The 18,790-nt window shown below is 38.8% G+C and overlaps 1 protein-coding gene across 5 annotated transcripts in view; it reads right to left on the bottom strand.

Moving 5' to 3' along the window:
- The window catches only part of Nbas (NBAS subunit of NRZ tethering complex), a 307,505-nt gene that overhangs the window by 144,185 nt on the left and 144,530 nt on the right, over positions 1-18,790 (bottom strand). For all 5 annotated transcript variants that reach the window (XM_060366017.1, XM_060366025.1, XM_060365995.1 and 2 more), the window contains 3 exons: positions 9,797-9,910; positions 6,275-6,432; positions 5,456-5,542 (listed from right to left, as the gene is read on the bottom strand). In XM_060366017.1, the coding sequence (XP_060222000.1) occupies positions 5,456-5,542; positions 6,275-6,432; positions 9,797-9,910 (359 nt within the window). The remainder of the gene's footprint in view (positions 1-5,455; positions 5,543-6,274; positions 6,433-9,796; positions 9,911-18,790) is intronic.

Below are 18,790 nucleotides of genomic sequence, written 5' to 3'. Positions count from 1 at the left end.
GCAGTAATAAGATTACTATCCCCCCAAAAGATCGCTATCCCCCTATCTAATCATAGCATTACATTCATAATTAATATATTATTTTCAGAATGATTTTTCATTTGTTGCAGGGGAGGTTGTTCAAGAACAAGGACCCTGCTCATTCATTAACACTGAGAATGTGAAAACCTCCATAATCTGCAACTATAGATAAATGTCTGGATTTACTGTGCCATTTAAACATTTGAGGCACATTTTCAAGATGTATCTAGAATAAACATTACTCAAATAGAATTTCACATCACATTTTAAATTCCTATTCATCTTGAGAATCTTCTTAATTGAGAGGGTGTATCAAATGATTTGAATGTAATCAACTAATTTAGGTATAGAACTAAAACTATAAACATGCTAAGAAATGTAGTGTGACTTCTGAAAGATATCAAAATATGAAAGTCATAAAACCACTATTCTCTTTCATAAAATGAGACAAAATTTTATTTCTGTCTCTGTGAATTGATAGGCTAATTCAAAGTGAGAATTTAAGATAAATGGCAAATAAAAGACTGTTTCCAAAGATAAATAAAATCCATACATTCAGAAATGTATTTGATAAATATTTCCTCTAAGAAAAAGTTAACATGGGAAAGTAAGGCAAGTGAAATGGCACGGGTAACTGTTAGCCAGCTTGATGATATGGGCTCAATCCTGAGAACCCCCACAAGCTGCCCTCTGACCCCCACAAGTTCATCATGGCACACATGTATGCACTCACAAAATGAATGTAATAAAAATAAAGTTAAAAACCCAGTTAGGAATCATAAGAAAGATGGGGAGTTAGTCTGATGGGGAAAGGATAGGAGCTCCACAAGGACCAAATATATCTGGGCACAGGGTCTTTTCTGAGACTGACATTCAACCAAGGACCATGGATGGATATAACCTAGAACCTCCACTCAGATGTAGCCTGTGGTAGCTCAGTAACCAATTGGTTTCCCAAAGTGAGGGGAACAAGGACTATTTCTAACAGGAACTCAATGACTGGCTCTTTGGTCTCCCCACCCCCCAAGGGAGGAGCAGTCCTGTTAGGCCACAGAGGAGGGCTTTGCAGCCAGTCCTGAAGATACCTGATAAAACAGGATCAGATGAATGGGGAGGAGGTCCCCCCTATCAGTGGACTTGGAAAGGGGCACGGTGGAGATGAGGGAGGGAGGGAGGGACTGGGAGGGAATGAGGGATCGGGACACGGCTGGGATACTGTTAATAAAATGTAACTGATAAAAAAAAAAAAAAAAAAAAAAAAAAAAAAAAAAAAACAGTTAGACCACAGAACTAGGATTGAAGCATCACAGACTAGGGAAAGAAAGAGAAGGATAGGAAAAGTTTAACAACTGGGGTAAATTTTTAGTGCAACCAAAGTCATTAATGACAAAAAGTTTTCTTTCAGCTTCTCATACTAGAAAAAGAAAAGGGGTTGAAAATTTTATTCCTAAAATGACAGTTTTCATATTCAGAGCAGCATACTGCTAATTAATGTAATAACAGAAATAGAGTAGGCCTCAAAACCAGATCAACAATTGCCAGCATAAAATTTAACATGAAATCTTATAAATATTAACATGCTACATAGTTCAAAGGTTACTAAGAGGTAATGTCATCTTTCTAATGTTACAACAACAACAAAATACCATTACCAAAAAGATTCCTGAGAACAGGATAATTTCACACATCAAGTATAGCTTACAGTAACAACTCCCTTTGGTCTACTGCTATAAAGATTTAAGGAGTGGTTTCTCTAGTGTCAGTTAAGAAAGATGAATTTCAAAGAAAACAGTTGACCTCAAATATGTTGAGTGTATAGCACACAGTTGCTATTTAAGAAATATAAACAACTCAGGCAGGGCTCAACCAGTAAGCCTTCTCCAAAATTTCCTTAAATAATCCAAAACATTTTTTTGGGGGGGGAGCTTATTGTTTTGGGGTTTTTTTCTGTTTGTTTGTTTGCAAGTAACTTTCCTTCAAGTACCAGCTGAAGCACTTTTCATCCCAATTTGGAGTATTAAGACTGCAACTCTGTCTCCAAACCAAACAGTACAAGAAAATCCAAACTGTGAAGTAATACTAGTAATGTGTGTGCATGTATAATATAACTTCGGTAACAAAAAGCCCTCATGAGCCAAGAGAGGTGCACAGGACCTCTGGACACATACATGAGAAGTGTGGCAGGACAGACTGTGTGGGGGAGCAATCACAGGCATATCCCAGGATGAGGAAGATTGACGGCCGTGGATCACAAGGTCTAAAACATCTAGGGACACACAGAGACTCTGTGATAAAACAACATGGAGCAACACACATGGCTTAAAATGCTCTTTCTGGGCAATGAGACTCATGAGATATGTAGGCACAAAAAGGCAGAAGAAAAGCTCTTTAACCCATTTGATAACAGCCTGTTGGTGAAGTAACTTTTAAAAGAACTAGAGTATATAAGCTACACGATGTATCCATACACCACTTATTGAAAGTTAACAGATACTAGTGTTTTAGCACAAATGGTTCATATCTAATTTTTAACTTGTAAAAACTAAAATTTCCCAGAAATCTTTTAACAAAGAATAAGTAATTATATGACATGAAAGAAAACTAACAAAGTAAGCTTCCCAGTTGATTTCATAGGTGGTATGTGTTATTTTATAAGTCTGTTCTATTACATGTGGGTTTCAAAGGGTGGATGTTATAGTATTCAGACAAGAGATCCTGAGACACAACTAGACCACAGGGCTTTGCTTTCCTCAATGGAGTAATCCAATGACACGCTCATAATGTGATGGCACAACTGGAGTTGTGGGAACACAGAGAGGATGAGATCTACTAGGAGGGCTCAGACCACCAAGGGCCCGCTCTTGGCTGTAGCCTGCTCCAGGCCTCTTCCTTGGCTTTCCCTAGCTTCTCTGTGCACGTGAGTCACTTTCCTCCACCACATGTCCCTACTGTGAGCTCCCTCCCATCCATCATCCAGAATCAACAAAACAAACTGTCCAGCGCTGGAAACTTCTGAAAACACATGTACATGTCAGTAGTTTTCCTTATTTTCAGTTGTCTTTATTCAGGTATTTCATCCCAACGATGACAGGCTAGGACAAATATAGAGGCACTTGGAAAAACAGGAAGACAGGACATTCAGATATCTAGAACACAGCACAGAGCAGTTCTAGTCACAGAAACACTTCCATACAAACACTTGAATACTCCTTTTCACAGAAGCTTTATTCATATTAACTAAGAAGTGGAAACAATCCAAGGACCCATCACTCAGCCAACGAAAAAAGAAAATACTTAACCATTGATATTGACACTAACTGCCAGCATGATCACTTTTATTCAAGTATTTTGAAACAATCCTTATATAAATCGAAAGTAGCAATATGTTAAGAGCATGCTTGTAATCTAAACACTAAATAGGTCAACCATATAAATTACAGCCTCTTAAAATGTTCATAAATGAGTTTTCCCACAGTGAAACATTTTTTTAATGAGAACCCTGTATACAACCCATTTCAATCTCTAATTAAATTTATCTGGAGAAAACAGCACCAGCTATGTGATACTAGCTAAGCAAAATGTTAATATACTCTAATAGTATAAGACTGTTCAATCTAAAAAGCCTAATAACCAACATCAATAAGAACTGAAAATCTGTAATCTTGCAATTATTCAGATTGTGCACTTTGTTCTGTAATGAACACTTTCTGCACACAGGAACAAATGCAGCATCTTCACATGTACAGTCTCCACACTATTCATGTGGATATCACTGTACAACAATATCGTTATTTTGCCTGAATATACAATATAAATAAGTTTCCCAATAAAGTAATGAAAGTATTAAGCATGAGACAGGTTATATCTGAAATCAGCCTTCATTTCTGAGTTATAATTTAATATGGCTATTACCTCTACTGTTAATGTGCAATGCAAGGCAGCGTATGGCTAAATACTACATTATACTCTGATAATAGTAGCTATAATATTCTGAAATGTGCTTCATTCATCAAAGCTTTATGAGGGCTTGGATTAGCACTTCATGAAATCTAGATCTATTACAAGTGGCTGAAAGAGGAAAAAGGAAGACAGAAAAGCTTTTAAGGAAAAAGATAATCACTTTGGAAGGATGCCTTCCCTTGTTAAGTGGACACAGAGGACTGCTGTGGCTGTCTTTATTGCTGACTAGAGTCTAATAGAACAGTATGTGCACACTTGTGGCTACACAGCATGGCTTAATCCAAAGAAGACAGCACAGGGCTAGGCTGACAGTTTCTAATTCATTGTAATACCAGAAAACAGGAAACCCAAAAGCCACAAAAGGCTTGGCATGAACTGTTTTAAAGAAGAATGGGGATTCAGAACAAGCCCATGGAGCTGAGCTCAGCAGAAAGATTGTCTTATTTCACACTAAATAGAAAAGTAATGCCCCTCTCATCCTGGACAAAACACAGCAAGACCTGAGTCACCACATAGGCCATGCACAGGAAGTAGTTTGGAAATCCTCTAGACTTTATGTTCTTTATTTACCTCCTCATTTCTGTTAGCCATTGACTAATCAGTAAGCAGCAGATGTTGCCAACTGAGCTCTAGCAAACAAGAGGCATTTACTAAAGCATTTTGTGAAGAAGGTGTAAAGATAAACGACATTATCTTCATTCACCACACACAATACTACATCTGCTATAAAGTGACAGAAAAAAAATGTGAGAATACTTGGGGAACACAGGGGAGGAAACTATGAGAGGACTCAAGGAAAGGATTAGAAAGAAAATATTTTAGAAGAAAGGGCTCAAATTCAGGGCACAAACATGAAGGATAGGAAGGGCAAAGAAGAAAGCATCTAAGCTGCAGGCTTGACAGAGCCTACTCAGTGATGAAACTGCCATGGCTCACTATTTGAAAAGCACCAACAAGAGACAGTACTATAGAGACCATCAGAGTACATATGCCTAAACAAGCCAGACAGGTAGATGGTGGACAATCAACAAAGCTAAGTCTTCATTAAACCTAAGTCTTCAACTAGATTTGAGAGATGACTCTTCCTACTGCTTACGCTCTGGAAAAAACAGAGCTTCTAGGGACAGCAAGCCAGATAACTACTAATCTGTATAAGAATGAGGTGCTAGGACTCTCAGGACCATGATGATCCTGAGAGAAAACAAGACAGGGCTTTGGGAGAGCTGTGGGAAACTGGTCACACATTATTTCTCCTTCTGCTGATAGAGGCTTGGGGTGCTGTTTTCTTAATTTCTGAGCAAGATACTTTTGAGTCTTTTTCCATGTGAATGTTGTATTTCACACAACACAAAACTAAGTAGTCTACACACACACACATTCATACACCTGCCTATTTTGGCACTGGGTGATAGAGCCCATTTCATTCTACCCACAGTATCTTTCGAGCTCATTCCTTCCACCCTCCTTAGCATACCTCTTGTAGAACTTTACCAATTAAGGGTGAGACATTAATATTTTCTCCTTCAGGATGGATCTGGAAATTCACTCTTTGATAAAGAATCTGAAACAAGAACAACAGTATTTTTAACATTTCTCTTCTTTTTGTATGGTAGGCTTGAAATTTAGGAAGTTATTAGGTTCTCCCTTTGAGAAACAATAATCTTAGATGATAATGAACAGTTTTGAGCAACAAGCAACCATCAAGAATTCTGGAACAGTTTCACAAGGAAGTGACAGATTCAGAAGTGGGAAGCATTTGTGAAAAGGCTGCCACAGAATGCAATGGATGCCCATGATAGGAAATGTAAGGTTCACAGTAGCTTCTTTCTCTCAGCTCTGTTTCTTATCTAGGAGATTCTCCATCTAACGCAGCATGTTTTTAGGGAATTCAGCATCCCTCCAAGGCCAATTCCTCCTCATCATTTCTCAAAGACACCAGAAGGAATATGCTAATACTTGTCTAACTAATGTGGTTTCAGATAGAGTTCAAATGATCATTTCCCATCTGTTTTATTCTTGACAATACATTTCCCTCATATATTCAATTCTTTATTTCCTAACATACTTGTAGTTTTACTCAAGCCTCTTGTAGCCTTTATTCCTTACTATAGTAAGGCCAACAACACTTTTAATATCCTCAGGTTTTCAAATTCCTCTTTATGCGACAACAATGATTCTTCAACAATATCCGCATTCTACAACAACAAATAAAAACTGAACCTATTTCTCAGATACATGCATCCAACAAAATGAACTTCACACGTCAGGATTTATTGTATCTATGAACACTTACCTCGGTTTGAAGAGAGCTGCTGGCTGCCAAAAGGAGTTCAATGCTGCTGGGAGGGCAATGTGTCAAAGCAAAAGCCATAAGCTCCTGACGGGTGGCAAGGTCATGGTAACCTTCTGATTGGCCCAACTGACTACAGACTGCCCAACTTGCTGGATATCCTAAAAATTTGGCAAAGAGAAAAAAAAAAAACAGAGAGAAAAGTGATTTGCATAAAGAAAGAGTAATATAATACTAGCAAAGGTGAGGAGTACACTGGATTCCTGACCAGGTCTTGTGATACTAAGGCAAAATGGCAGCCATAAAGGGCAGGGCACAGTGTGCACAAAGCATGAAATCCAAGCTAGAAGAAAGATCTAACTGACTCATTATGCGCATAATTCAGAGGAACTCCACAGAAGTGTTTTTGAAAGAATTGGAGTCAATAAAAATCAATGCAAATTATTTCCTTAACTCTGATATTTAGAAAAAGGTGGATTCTGAATTCAGAATACTAATAGTTAGACACTGCCCAATCACTCAGCACACCTATGAACTCCAATACACACCTTTCTTTACAGTTAAAACAGACAATAACAACTGCTTTTCTCTAAGGTTGCTGAAAGAACTAAGTAACACTTGTACTTGAAAGTTCATCAAAACTTTGCAAAGTGCTAGATAAAGAGAAATAAGGGGGGTACACACACAGAAACACCCGATTCATAGAACACAGACATCTAAGGTCAGGGCCAAAAAAATAGAGCTAGCCCAAGTCCTACCCATATTTTTCTACAACAGTGTCACACTATGAAATCTTCAAATATACTTTTATTCTCATTTGAAGGTGTTCTAGACTGATTGTAGATTGAGCTCTAAGAATAAAGGCATACACCTGGGACCATGTCTCTCTAAATATGTACACTAAAAATTAAATTTGGAATTAATCCTTTAGAAATAAAATTAATAAGAAGACCTCAAAAAGTAATTTTGGATACAACAGTTGCGCAGAAAACAATGGCTCTGAAGTGCAGAGAATGTAGGTTTTTGTGTATATATCTTTCTAATGATGAGGTTAGGAAATACAGTATTGACTTCGAGAGTGTAAAATTTCTAGATTTCTTGTCAAACAAAAATCATGTCCTTGACCAGAACTTTAGCCAGGTTCCTGTGAGCCTTGTTCTAGGACAGACCTCAGTCTGGATCTCACAGCTCAGATCTGCAAAATTCTTGAAGGCTGAGCAAGATCCAAATCCTCAATACCAGGTCAAACCTAACTCCTGGCACATAAACTTCCTAAAACAGCTCAGTGAGGGTTCCCTGAAAACCTCACTTTCTTTAGTTTGCCATCAACTAACCACATTGGTTGGCTCACAAAATGTAATGCCCATCTGCCCATGATGTGTGAGAAGTTGGATATAATTTCTCTCATACTGTTTTTTTTTATTCTTTATTAATTACACTTTATTCACTTTGTATCCCCCTGTGGTTCCCCCCCACCTCCCCGTCTGCACACATGCCCCTCCCCAAGTCCACTGATAGGGGAGGTCTTCTTTTCCTTCCTTCTGATCCTAGTCAACTAGGTCTCATCAGGAGTGGCTGCCTTGTCATCTTCTGTGGCCTGGTAATGCTGCTTCCCCCTCAGGGGGAGGTAATTAAAGAGCAGGCCAATCAGTTCACGTCAGAGACAGTCCCTGTTCCTAATAATGGAACCCACTTGGATACTGAACTGCCATGTGCTACATCTGTGCAGGGGTCTTAGGTCATCTCTATGCATAGTCCTTGGTTGGAATATCAGTATCAGGAAAGACTCCTGTGCTCAGATTTTTTGGTTCTGTTGCTCTCCTTGTGGAGTTTCTGTTCACTCCAGATCTTACTGTTTCCCACTTCCTGTATAAGATTTCCTGCACTCTGCCCAAAGGTTGCCCATAAGTCTCAGCATCTGCTTTGATAGTCTGCAGGGCAGAGCCTTTCAGAGGTCCTCTGTGTCCGGCTCCTGACTTGTTCCTTCTTTTCTCCTTCTTCTGATGTCCATCTTCTTTGCCTTTCTGGACAGGAATTGAGCATTTTAGCAAGAGTCCTCCCTCTTGATGAGATTCTTTAGGTGTACAGATTTTCGAAGATTTATGCTATATCATATGTCTATATGAGTGAGTATATACCGTGTGCATCTTTCTGCTTCTGGGACAACTCACTCAGGATGATCTTTTCCAGATCCCACCATTTACCTGCAAATTTCATGATTTTTTTGTTTTTTATTGCTGAGTAATATTCCATTATGTAGATATATCACAATTTGTGCATCCATTCCTCCACTGAGAGGCATCTGGGCTGTTTCCAGCTTCTGGCTATTACAAATAAGGATGCTACAAACATGGCTGAGCAAATGTCCTTATTGTGTACTTGAGACTCTTTTGGGTATATACCTAGGAGTGGTATGGCTGGATCTTGAGGAAGCGCTATTCCTAGTTGTCTGAGAAAGCGCCAGATTGATTTCCAGAGTGGTTGTACAAGTTTACATTCCCACCAGCAGTGGAGGAGGGTTCCCCTTTCTCCACAACCTCTCCAGCATGTGTTGTCACTTGAGTTTTTGATCTTAGCCATTCTGATGGGTGTAAGGTGAAATCTTAGGGTCATTTTGATTTGCATTTCCCTGATGGCTAATGAGGTTGAGCATTTCTTTAAGTATTTCTCTGCCATTCGGATGGCAGAGAAACAGTTAAAGAAATTCTCTCATATTGTAATCCTAAACAGCCTGCCTATAATTATACTTACAAGTTATTAATATGCATTTTTTTTCATTTTTTCATTACGGTAAACATACAGAGAAAGCAATGAAAAAGTACACAGGTGAGGCTGGAGAGAAAGCCTGGTAGTAACAGTTTACTAGATTCATTAAGCCCTATATCAATCCCCAGCAACAAATACAGGGATCCTGAGTGAGCAGTGCAGGAGTTACCACAGTAGGCAACAGCTATAAGTGTTCCATGTTGGAGTACAAAGGTTTTTCTACGCAGGGGCCATGGTAAGATGGTACTGTGTTTTCTTCTACAAGGGAATTTAGATGCAAAATTATTCCACTATAAAACATGCTTATTCTTTCAAGACAAGAATTTTAAATTCAATGTAGAAAATATTTAGGTCAAGCCCTTTCCCAATTTTTCCATACTGCTTTTTTTTTTCCTATATTAAAATATAAGAACATTGACTATCCAATGACAAATTGTAGGTATTCTTCCAAATTTTCTTTTCTATCATATATAATATAGCATTGAAATATTTCATGTACTATTGTTCTTAGAATTATGAGCATGTTTTACACAGGGAATATAAAGTAATCAAAATCATAGAAAGAGACTACTGTACCTGAGCCCACTAAGATAGTGATATTAGTATATAAACACACAGCATATGTGCTTGTTCCTGATGAAATACATCACAATCAAACATGTGCCTGGCTTGCCAATCAGGCTGACTGATTTCTGAAGAGCCCTTCCCATTAGTTACTGTGATGAGAGCACATGAGCAAGGTGCTAGCAGTCTACTCACCTGAGGCCATCAGCTCCTGACAATAGGTATTGGCTGCTTTGTAGTCATGGACATGGAGTGCTTGTTCCACTAACAGGATCAGAACCTGCCCATGCCTTTCTTCTGGATCTTCACCTGTACACACATGATTAATAATATCTAAATAACTAAATACATAATAAATCACTCTCAAACTGAATCCAAGAACACATCCAAAACATCCACTATGATCAAGTAGACTTCATCCCAGGGATGCAGGGATGGTTCAACATATGAAAATCCATCAATGTGATCCACCATATAAGCAAACTGAAAGAAAATAACAACATGATCATGTCCTTAGATGCTGAAAATGCCTTTGACAAAATACAATACCCCTTCATGAGAAGTCTTGGAGAGATCAGAGGTACAAGGCACATACCTAAGCATAATAAAGGCAATATACAAAAAGCCAATAGCCAACATCAAATTAAATAGAGAGAAATGTAAAGCAATTCTACTAAAATCATAGACAAGTGTGGTAGAAAAGATGTTAATATTTACTATTAGTACATATAATTATTATGGTGATTATTGTTAAACTGGCTATTATATAAATAAATGACACAGAAACCTGGTAGATTCCCAATAACCTTAAGCCACTGAGGCTGGGATGATATAAGCTAAGCTACCTTGTAATCTCCCAGACACACATCCCATACCATTTGCTCCAAATCATTCCTATTTGGGCTACTTCCCATCCAAACTTCCCAAAAAATACCTGTTGATGTTCCCATCTGGGCTACTTCTCTCCACCATTCCAATCCTCAGAGAAAATTCCTCCCAACCACTGCTTCTTCACACTAACCCATGGTGATCTCCTTCTTCCTACCCCTCTCTGTCCCATGATGCTTCTCTCTATAAACCCTCAAACGTTAGCTCTGCCCACATCTCTTTTGCCCAGCCCAGGTGTAAGCATTTTTAGTGGACAATGAAGGAAGCAAGGTTAACACAGTATCATTTGGTGTGTGTGAGCATTTGCTCATAGCACAGTAAAGATCTCAGGGGACAATTAACACACTAGCTCCACATCAACTACAACAGACAAGGCTACCTACTCTTTCCATATATAGTCAACATAGTACTTGAGGTTTTAGCTAGAGAAATCAGACAACTGAAGGATATCAAGGGGATATAAATTTAAATGGAAGAAGTCAAAGTAGGGCTGGAGAGATGGCTTAGTGGTTGAGAACTCTGACTGCTCTTCCAGAGGTACTGAGTTCAATTCCCAGCAACCACATGGTGGCTCACAACCATTTGTAATGGAATCTGATTCCCTCTTCTGGTGTTTGTGAAAACAGCATTCCTATACATAAAATAAAAAAAAAAATCTTTAAAACAAAAAACCTTCTGGCATGCAGGAATACATGCAGGCAGAACACTGTACATATAATAAATGAATAAATCTTTAAAAAATAAAAATAAATTAAAAAAGAAGTCAAAGCATCAGAAGAAGAAGAAAACAGGAAACAACCTAGAAACCTGCCACAGAGGGCCTCTGAAAGCCTCTGCAGACTATCAAATCAGACGCTGAGACTTATGGCCAACTGTTGGGCAGTGTGCATGGAATCTTATGTAAGAAGTGGGAAATAGTAAGATCTGGAGAGGTCAGGAACCCCACAAGGAGAGCAATAGAACCAGAAATTTGAACACAGAGGTCTTCCCAGAGACTCATACTCCAACGAAGGACTATTCATGGAGATAACCTAGAACCCCTGCACAGATGTAGCACATGATAGTTCAGTGTCCAAGTGGGTTCCATAGTAATGGGAAGAGGGACTGCCTCTGACATAATCTGATTGGCCTGCTCTTTGATCACCTCCCCCTGAGGGGGGAACAGCCTTACCAGGCCACAGAAGATGACAATGCAGCCACTCCTGATGTGATCTGATAGACTAAGATCAGAAGGAAGGAGAGGAGGACCTCCTCTATCAGTGGACTTGGGGAGGGACATACATGAGGAAGGGGAAGGGAGGGTGGGATCGGGAGGGGAGGAGGAAGGGGCTTATGGGGGAATACAAAATGAATAAAGTGTAATTAATAGAAAAAAATTAAAAAATTAAAAAATTTAAAAAAAGAAGTCAAAGTATTGCTATTCACAAATGACAAGCTTATATGCATAAGTGACCCCCAAAATTGTACCAGAGCACTCCTACAGCTGATAATCACCTTCAGCAAAGTGGCTGGATACAAGATTAATTAAAAAAAAAAAAAGAACCCTCCTGTATACAAATGACAAACAGGCTAAAAAAATTAGGAAAACTACATCCTTCACAATAGCCACAAATAATATACAATATGCTTTGTGTAAACAAGCAAATGGCCTGTATGAGACGAACTTTAATTCTTTGAAGAAAGAAAATGAAAAAGCTATCAGAAGATAGAAAGATCTCCCATGCTCATGGACAGGTAAGATTAACATAATAAAAATGGTCATTTTACCAAAAGCAATCTACAGATTCTATGCAATTCCCATCAAAATTCCAACATAATTCTTTTTTTTTAGACAGTAGCTCTGTTTTATTTTTTTTTTTATTTTTCCAACATAATTCTTTACAGACCTTGAAAGAACAACTGTCAACTTCATGTGAAAAAAAAAAAAAAAACCAAAATTGCTAAAACACTCCTATACAATTAAAGAACTTCTAGAGATATCCTCCTCCCTGATTTCAAGTACTACAGAGTAATAGTAATAAAAACTGCATGGTATTGGCATAAAAATAGTCAGGTTGATAAATGGAATCTAATTGAAAACCCAGAAATAAACCCACACAGCTATAAATACTTGACTTTTGACAAAGAAGCCAATACCATACAATAGAAAAAAGACAGCATCTTCAACAAACGGTGCTGGTCTAACTGGATTTGTGGATGCAAAAGATTGCCAACAGATCCATATTTATCACACTGCACAAAACTAAAGTCCAAGTGGATCAAAGATCTCAGCATTAAACCAGGCACACTAATTCTGTTAAAAGAAAAATAGGGGAAGAGATGACCTCATTGGCATAAAAGACAATTTCTTGAGTAGAACACCAACAGCTCAGGCTCTAAAATCAACAATTAAAAAATGGACCTCATAAAACTGAAAAGCTTTTGTAAAGCAAAGAACACTGTCAATAGGACAAAATGGCAGCCTACAGAATGGGAAAGGATTTCTACCAACCCTACATCAGACAGAGCACTGATATGCAAAATAAAGAACTCAAGAAATTAGACACTAACAAATCATATAACCCAATTTTAAAATGGGGTACAGAGCTAAACAGAAAAAACAACAGGAATCTCAAATGGCTGGGAAATACTTAAAGAAATGTTCAACATCTTTAGTACCCAGGAAAATGCAAATCAAATGACTCTGAGATTTTATCTTACATCCATCAGGAAAGCACATATGGACAAGGACGTGGAGAAAGGGGAACACTCCTGTATGGGTGGTGTAAGTGCAAACTTGTAAAACCACTTTGGAAATCAATCTGGAGCTTTCTTAGAAAACTGGGAATAGTTCTACCTCAAGACCTAGTTATACCACTCCTAGCCATATACCCAAAAGAAGTTCTACCATACGACAATGACACTTGCTCAACTATGTTCATATCAGCTTTATTCATAATAACCAGAAGCTGAAAACAACCCAGATGTCCCTCAAGCTAAGAACGGATAAAAAACACCTGGTACATTTTATATAATGGAATATTATTTAACTATTAAAAACAAGAACATCATGAAATTTGTAGGCTAATGAATAGAAATGGAAAAGATCATCCTGGGAGAGGTAACCCAGACCCAGAAAGACACATGATATGTATTTACCTATAAGTACAGGATAACCATGCTACAATCTATAGACCCTAAGTAGCTGGAGTAATAAGGAGGGCTAAAGCGGGGGGGGGGGGGCATGCAAATCTCACTGAGAAGGGTAAATATAGCAGACTTTGGAGGGAAATGGGTGAAGAAGGTTTGGGAAAGAGATTGAATTGGGAGGAGGGAGGAGGAAGAGAATGTAGAGAGAGAGAACTGCAATCAGTAGGGGACATTTCTGAGTCAATCTAGAAACCTAGCACAATGGGAACTCCCAGGAATCTATGAGGGTAACTTTAATTAAGACTCCCAGCAATGGGGGATGTGGAACCTAAAATAGCCATCTGCAATAATTAGAAAAGATTTCCAGTGGTCACATTGGAACACAAATACAGCCAGAAAACTCTCAAACCTAAAATGCCCATTTCCTGTAACCAGAAAAAAGTTTCCAGTGGAGGGATTAGGACACCAATGCAGACACAAAATATTGAGCCACAATTTGTACTGACAATAAAGGGCAACCCTGTACAGGGATAAAGATGAAGTAGAAAATGTGGGAATGGCTAACCAATGACTGGCCCATCTTGAGACTCATGCCATGAAAGCCCACCCCTGCCACAATTAATGGTGTTCTGCTATACCTGCAAGACAGTGACTAGCATAACTGTCATCTGAAAGGCTTTGCCAAGAAATTGATGGAAATAGATGCAGAGACCCACAGCCAAACATTAGGTAGAGCTTCATGTAGATGAGAAGGAGAAGGGATTGAAAGAGCCAGTGGGGTCAAGGGGACCACAAGAAAACCTACAGAATCAACTAACCCACCAAGAACATACTTGTATTTGTAGTTCAGACTGTCACTGAGAAGCCATTAGTATAAGAAATATCCAGTCCTTTGACATCCTATGTAAGCAAACAGAAATCCAGCCCAATGGAAGCACTAAAACACCACAGAGCTAAATATAACTGACCCATTCAGTCACATTACCATGGTCATTGTGACTATCGAGATATTTAAAATTCAAGAAAGGAAAAGCAAAATTTGTATGTCCATTATTAAAGTTACTACCTCAGAAATGTGTGTGACCTTCATGGTATTCTGAGTCATCATGAATACATTTAAACAAATGCTTAAAATAGAATATTAAAAAAATCCCTTTCCTTCTGTTTCAATATTCTGATAAAACAGTAAGACTAACTTGATACTGCAGCCTACTACATGAGGATGCTTTACTGCAGAGGGACCCTGCACACAGTAGGCTTTCATGATAAAACACATGCACATCAGACTTTAAGGAGCTCCATTGGAGGTCGGTCCAATGAGATCTTGTCCCTTTTTAGAAGCCCACATTTTTATGTAAACCTATCCTTGTTGTGTAAACCTATCTTTGGTGTGTAAACCTGCCTACGTCATCTTATCTGATTGGTTGATTAAATAGCCTATACCTGAGCAGGGCAAAATGGGATAGGCATGGCAAAGGTTCTTGAGCTTCAGGTTCAAGAGAATGGACCAGAAGAGAGGAAGAAGGATGATACAATGAGTTAGCATGGAGAAGAAGCCATGTGGGCCGAGAGGAAGGCTCCAACAATGGCATGAAAAGGCCCAGATGAAAAATACAAGCAAGTATTATGGGATTATGAGTGAAAGACAGACCAGATGAGGATGATTACAGGATCGCATTGGTGGAGGCTGGGAGATAGATGGTGAGGTTGCTGAGTCAGCATTAAGTGAAATATCTGCTGGGCCCAAGGTAAAAAAGGCAGTTATAAAATCTAACAGGTGCCTGTGTCTTATTGTGTATGATAGTGGGTCATATAATGCTGCCAAAATAATCATAGGGGAAATAATAAATAATATATGGCCCAACACTTTTTTATATATTTATAACAACAAAGTTAAATTCCCTGTTGACCTATGTATGGTCCAATGTGTTTGAGGCAGCTTCTGTAGAAACCAGGCAGGTCTGGGAGCCCTACAAGGTCTGAAAGCTCCAATGAGAACACAGAGAGTCAGCCTAGACTCCAGGAAACTGACTTGTCATCAGGAGTGCAAAGGACAGTGTCATGGCACTTTATTCAAGAACTTATAATCATGCGAAGCACCATATTCACTAAGAATGGGGCTGTCTTAACTGCTCTTTACTTTGTTCTCAATGTAGGCCTGTTTTGTATCATGCACCTGTTAATTTGCTGAGACAAACTTTGAAAAAGTGACATTAGAGACTCAGATTTTATATAAGAATTAAATAAGAAGACCCCATTTTCACTGTTAAATGCTAGGAGTGACCAAGCACTCACTCCTAAATGGATTAAATGGACGACGTTACAGGGACGTTACGTTTGTTTTGAATTCATCTTTATAAAAATGTATGACACATTTTTTTTATTTAGAGAGATAAATATGTAAGTATGAAGGGCTTTAGAACATAAAAGTCTTTAGCTGAGATAATCAGAGTTCACTACCAATCCACCAAATACAACTCACAAGGACTCAGGGTAGTCTTTTGCTAAAAGCACTGACTCTTTCCTGGGCCTGCAAATGCCCAGGACGTGCCTAAAAGCTTGATAAACATTGGCCTCCCTACCTCCTTTTTGCATCCATCTCTTTCACCTGAAGTCATTTTGTCTTTCAGTCACCAAGGGTTCCAGAAACAACAGGCTTAATGGATAAACAGCTGGTGGGAGGATGTAGGCTCTATCCCCAAGCAGCAGTGACTGTGGTATCAAGACAGGGCCCACCTGAATCAATCAAATGATAATGACCAACCAGGCCAGAGACTGACAAGACTGAACACATACTCTATATCTGATTCTTCTCACTTCCCTGTAAAACCAAGGAGCTCTGGATGTTTCCCTGGAAGGCAGCACTGACATCATCAACCCTCCTTTTAGCAGCGATAGTGATTAAAATTCCCATCCCATTTTTCAGCATTCTCTTTTTTGGTTTGGGGACATGTGGCCAGACCTAATATGCAGGTATCCTAAGAGCTGAGACTCTGGTCTAGGACTCCACTAACCAAGGCCAGGAATCAGAATTACCAGTGAACCTCAGCAGGTTATTTCCACTTCACCCATTTTTTTTTTCTGTTTTTGCCTGTTCTCTTAAACACCTCACAAAAGTTTACCTTTTTTATTCTGTAAGGACCTGAATCAATCCACAGTTGATGATGCCTGATTGATGATACTATCTGCTAGCATAAACTTATTACAATTTTAATGTAATCTCCATTAGCTTTTAACAAGTCCATACTGTCCTACAGCAAAAACCTTAGCTCAGCAGCCCCAACCCTTAAGCAAAAGTTTGGCATAGTCTCCCTCAACATTTTTAGGAAATATTAAGGTCGTTCTGAAAATAGCATGCACATATCTCAGTAATGCAGACAGGTATGTCAGGAATGGCCAGAATTTTTTTTTCTATTATCTTAATGAAATTTTGCTTTTATTAAAAAAAAAAAAAAAAAAAACACCTTATGCTCAGTTCAACTGCATACACACTATAGCTGTAATGGTAACCAGAAAGATAGTATGGCCCAAGCCACAGTCATTATGAAAACCTGGATTACATATGCCATTAAATTTTTTTTAAAGTGTTATCTACTTACAAGTGTCAAAAGCACTGTGACAGCGTAGCTTAAGTCCCCCAGCACTCCCCCCCCAAATAGTTAAGTTACATGACATTTTTATCTCAGTCTTCCTGAAAAGGCAGTAGCATGAAAGAAAGTATACATCAATAAACAGTAATACAATGTCTCGCTTTAAGTAAATTATAAGTTAACACAAACTCATTTTGGTTCTGGACAATATGTTCTACTTTTAACACACTATCAATGAACACAAACATATTTTGGTAATGGATAATATCGTTCTATTTTTACATTTAGAAAAGGAAAAAAGATCTTCTGTTTACCTTCAATACTTCTTGAGAGAAATCCTGGTAAAACGAGAGTTTAACTAAAGGAAAATGAGTGGAAGGTTAACGAAATGCATGGGGTGCCCCAGTAAGTGAACAAACCATAAATACAGGCAGCATCTTGGAAACACCACGATCCGCTGCCACAAAGACCTGCCACACTTCCGCCTTGAAGCCAAGCCCAGGACATATTTGGTTTAACTTGCATGTAATCCTTTACTTCTCAATTTCCTAAGACTGACTCTTGACTAATAACCCCTACATACGTGAGTAAATGCACATACCACATTAAAATAAAACCAATTTTCTACCTAATACTCTTGAAATGTTTGCATTTGTGCACAATATACACAAAAGCAGAAGAGCCAGGTGTATTTTTTCTCTCATGTCTTTGCTAGGCTCCAAACATTAATCTCATTGTTGAAGACAATGTGCAAGCCCCTAACAACTAAGTGAAAAGGTTAAGCCCAGAACATCTTGAGAGGCTGATGGAGTCATAGAGAAGGACTCACAGATGTGAGGAGTGAGGGGTGAAGGGACTGAAAGGCTCCTATGCACAGCAGCCCTGTGAAAGGCCCTGTGTGGAGCCAGACCATGTTCATTTCAGACTCAACTAACCCACCACATGATAGCAGAAGTCAACTTCCTACATACAGCAGATGTCACTTGAGGCAATACTTGACTTTGCTTCTTTGGTAGAAGCATGAGTTGCGGGAGCCAAAGCTATTTACTGAAGCCAAAGCCAATTAGTGAGCCAAAGCCAATTAGTGGAAAAGTTACCAACAGCTGCACTAGGACCCTAGGTCATGGGTGATAGATTTATGTGAGAACATCTGCTCTTTAGTCTTGGAGCATTCTTGAGATATCTTAAGGAAACATTCTTGAGGTATCTTGCAAGAGGTATCTCAAGCCATGAAAGCACTCTTGCTATCTCCTAAAACAGTAATTAAGCCTTCCCCCTTTTCCTGCCTTCTCCCTATATAAGTTGGGTAAAAATTTCTAATAAACGAAACTTTGATCAGACAAACAGACTTAGCCTCCTTCCTTGCATCTCTGTGTCCTACCCATTCTTTCCACCACCACACCCCCCTTTAGGAACCTGTTGAACTCCCGGGGGTTAGGACACAAATCCCGTGGGTTGGGACAATGAGTAAGACAGCAAGGGATCTTACCTATCCCTTCTTTTTTTATACATATTTTTTAAACAATCTCACTATGTATCCCAAACTGGCTTTCCAGTCACAATCTTTCTGTCTCAGCCTCCC

Source organism: Meriones unguiculatus, chromosome 1 (assembly GCF_030254825.1).
Source record: "Meriones unguiculatus strain TT.TT164.6M chromosome 1, Bangor_MerUng_6.1, whole genome shotgun sequence".
Classification (NCBI taxonomy): domain Eukaryota; kingdom Metazoa; phylum Chordata; class Mammalia; order Rodentia; family Muridae; genus Meriones; species Meriones unguiculatus.
This window is presented reverse-complemented; position numbering and strand designations above follow the sequence as displayed.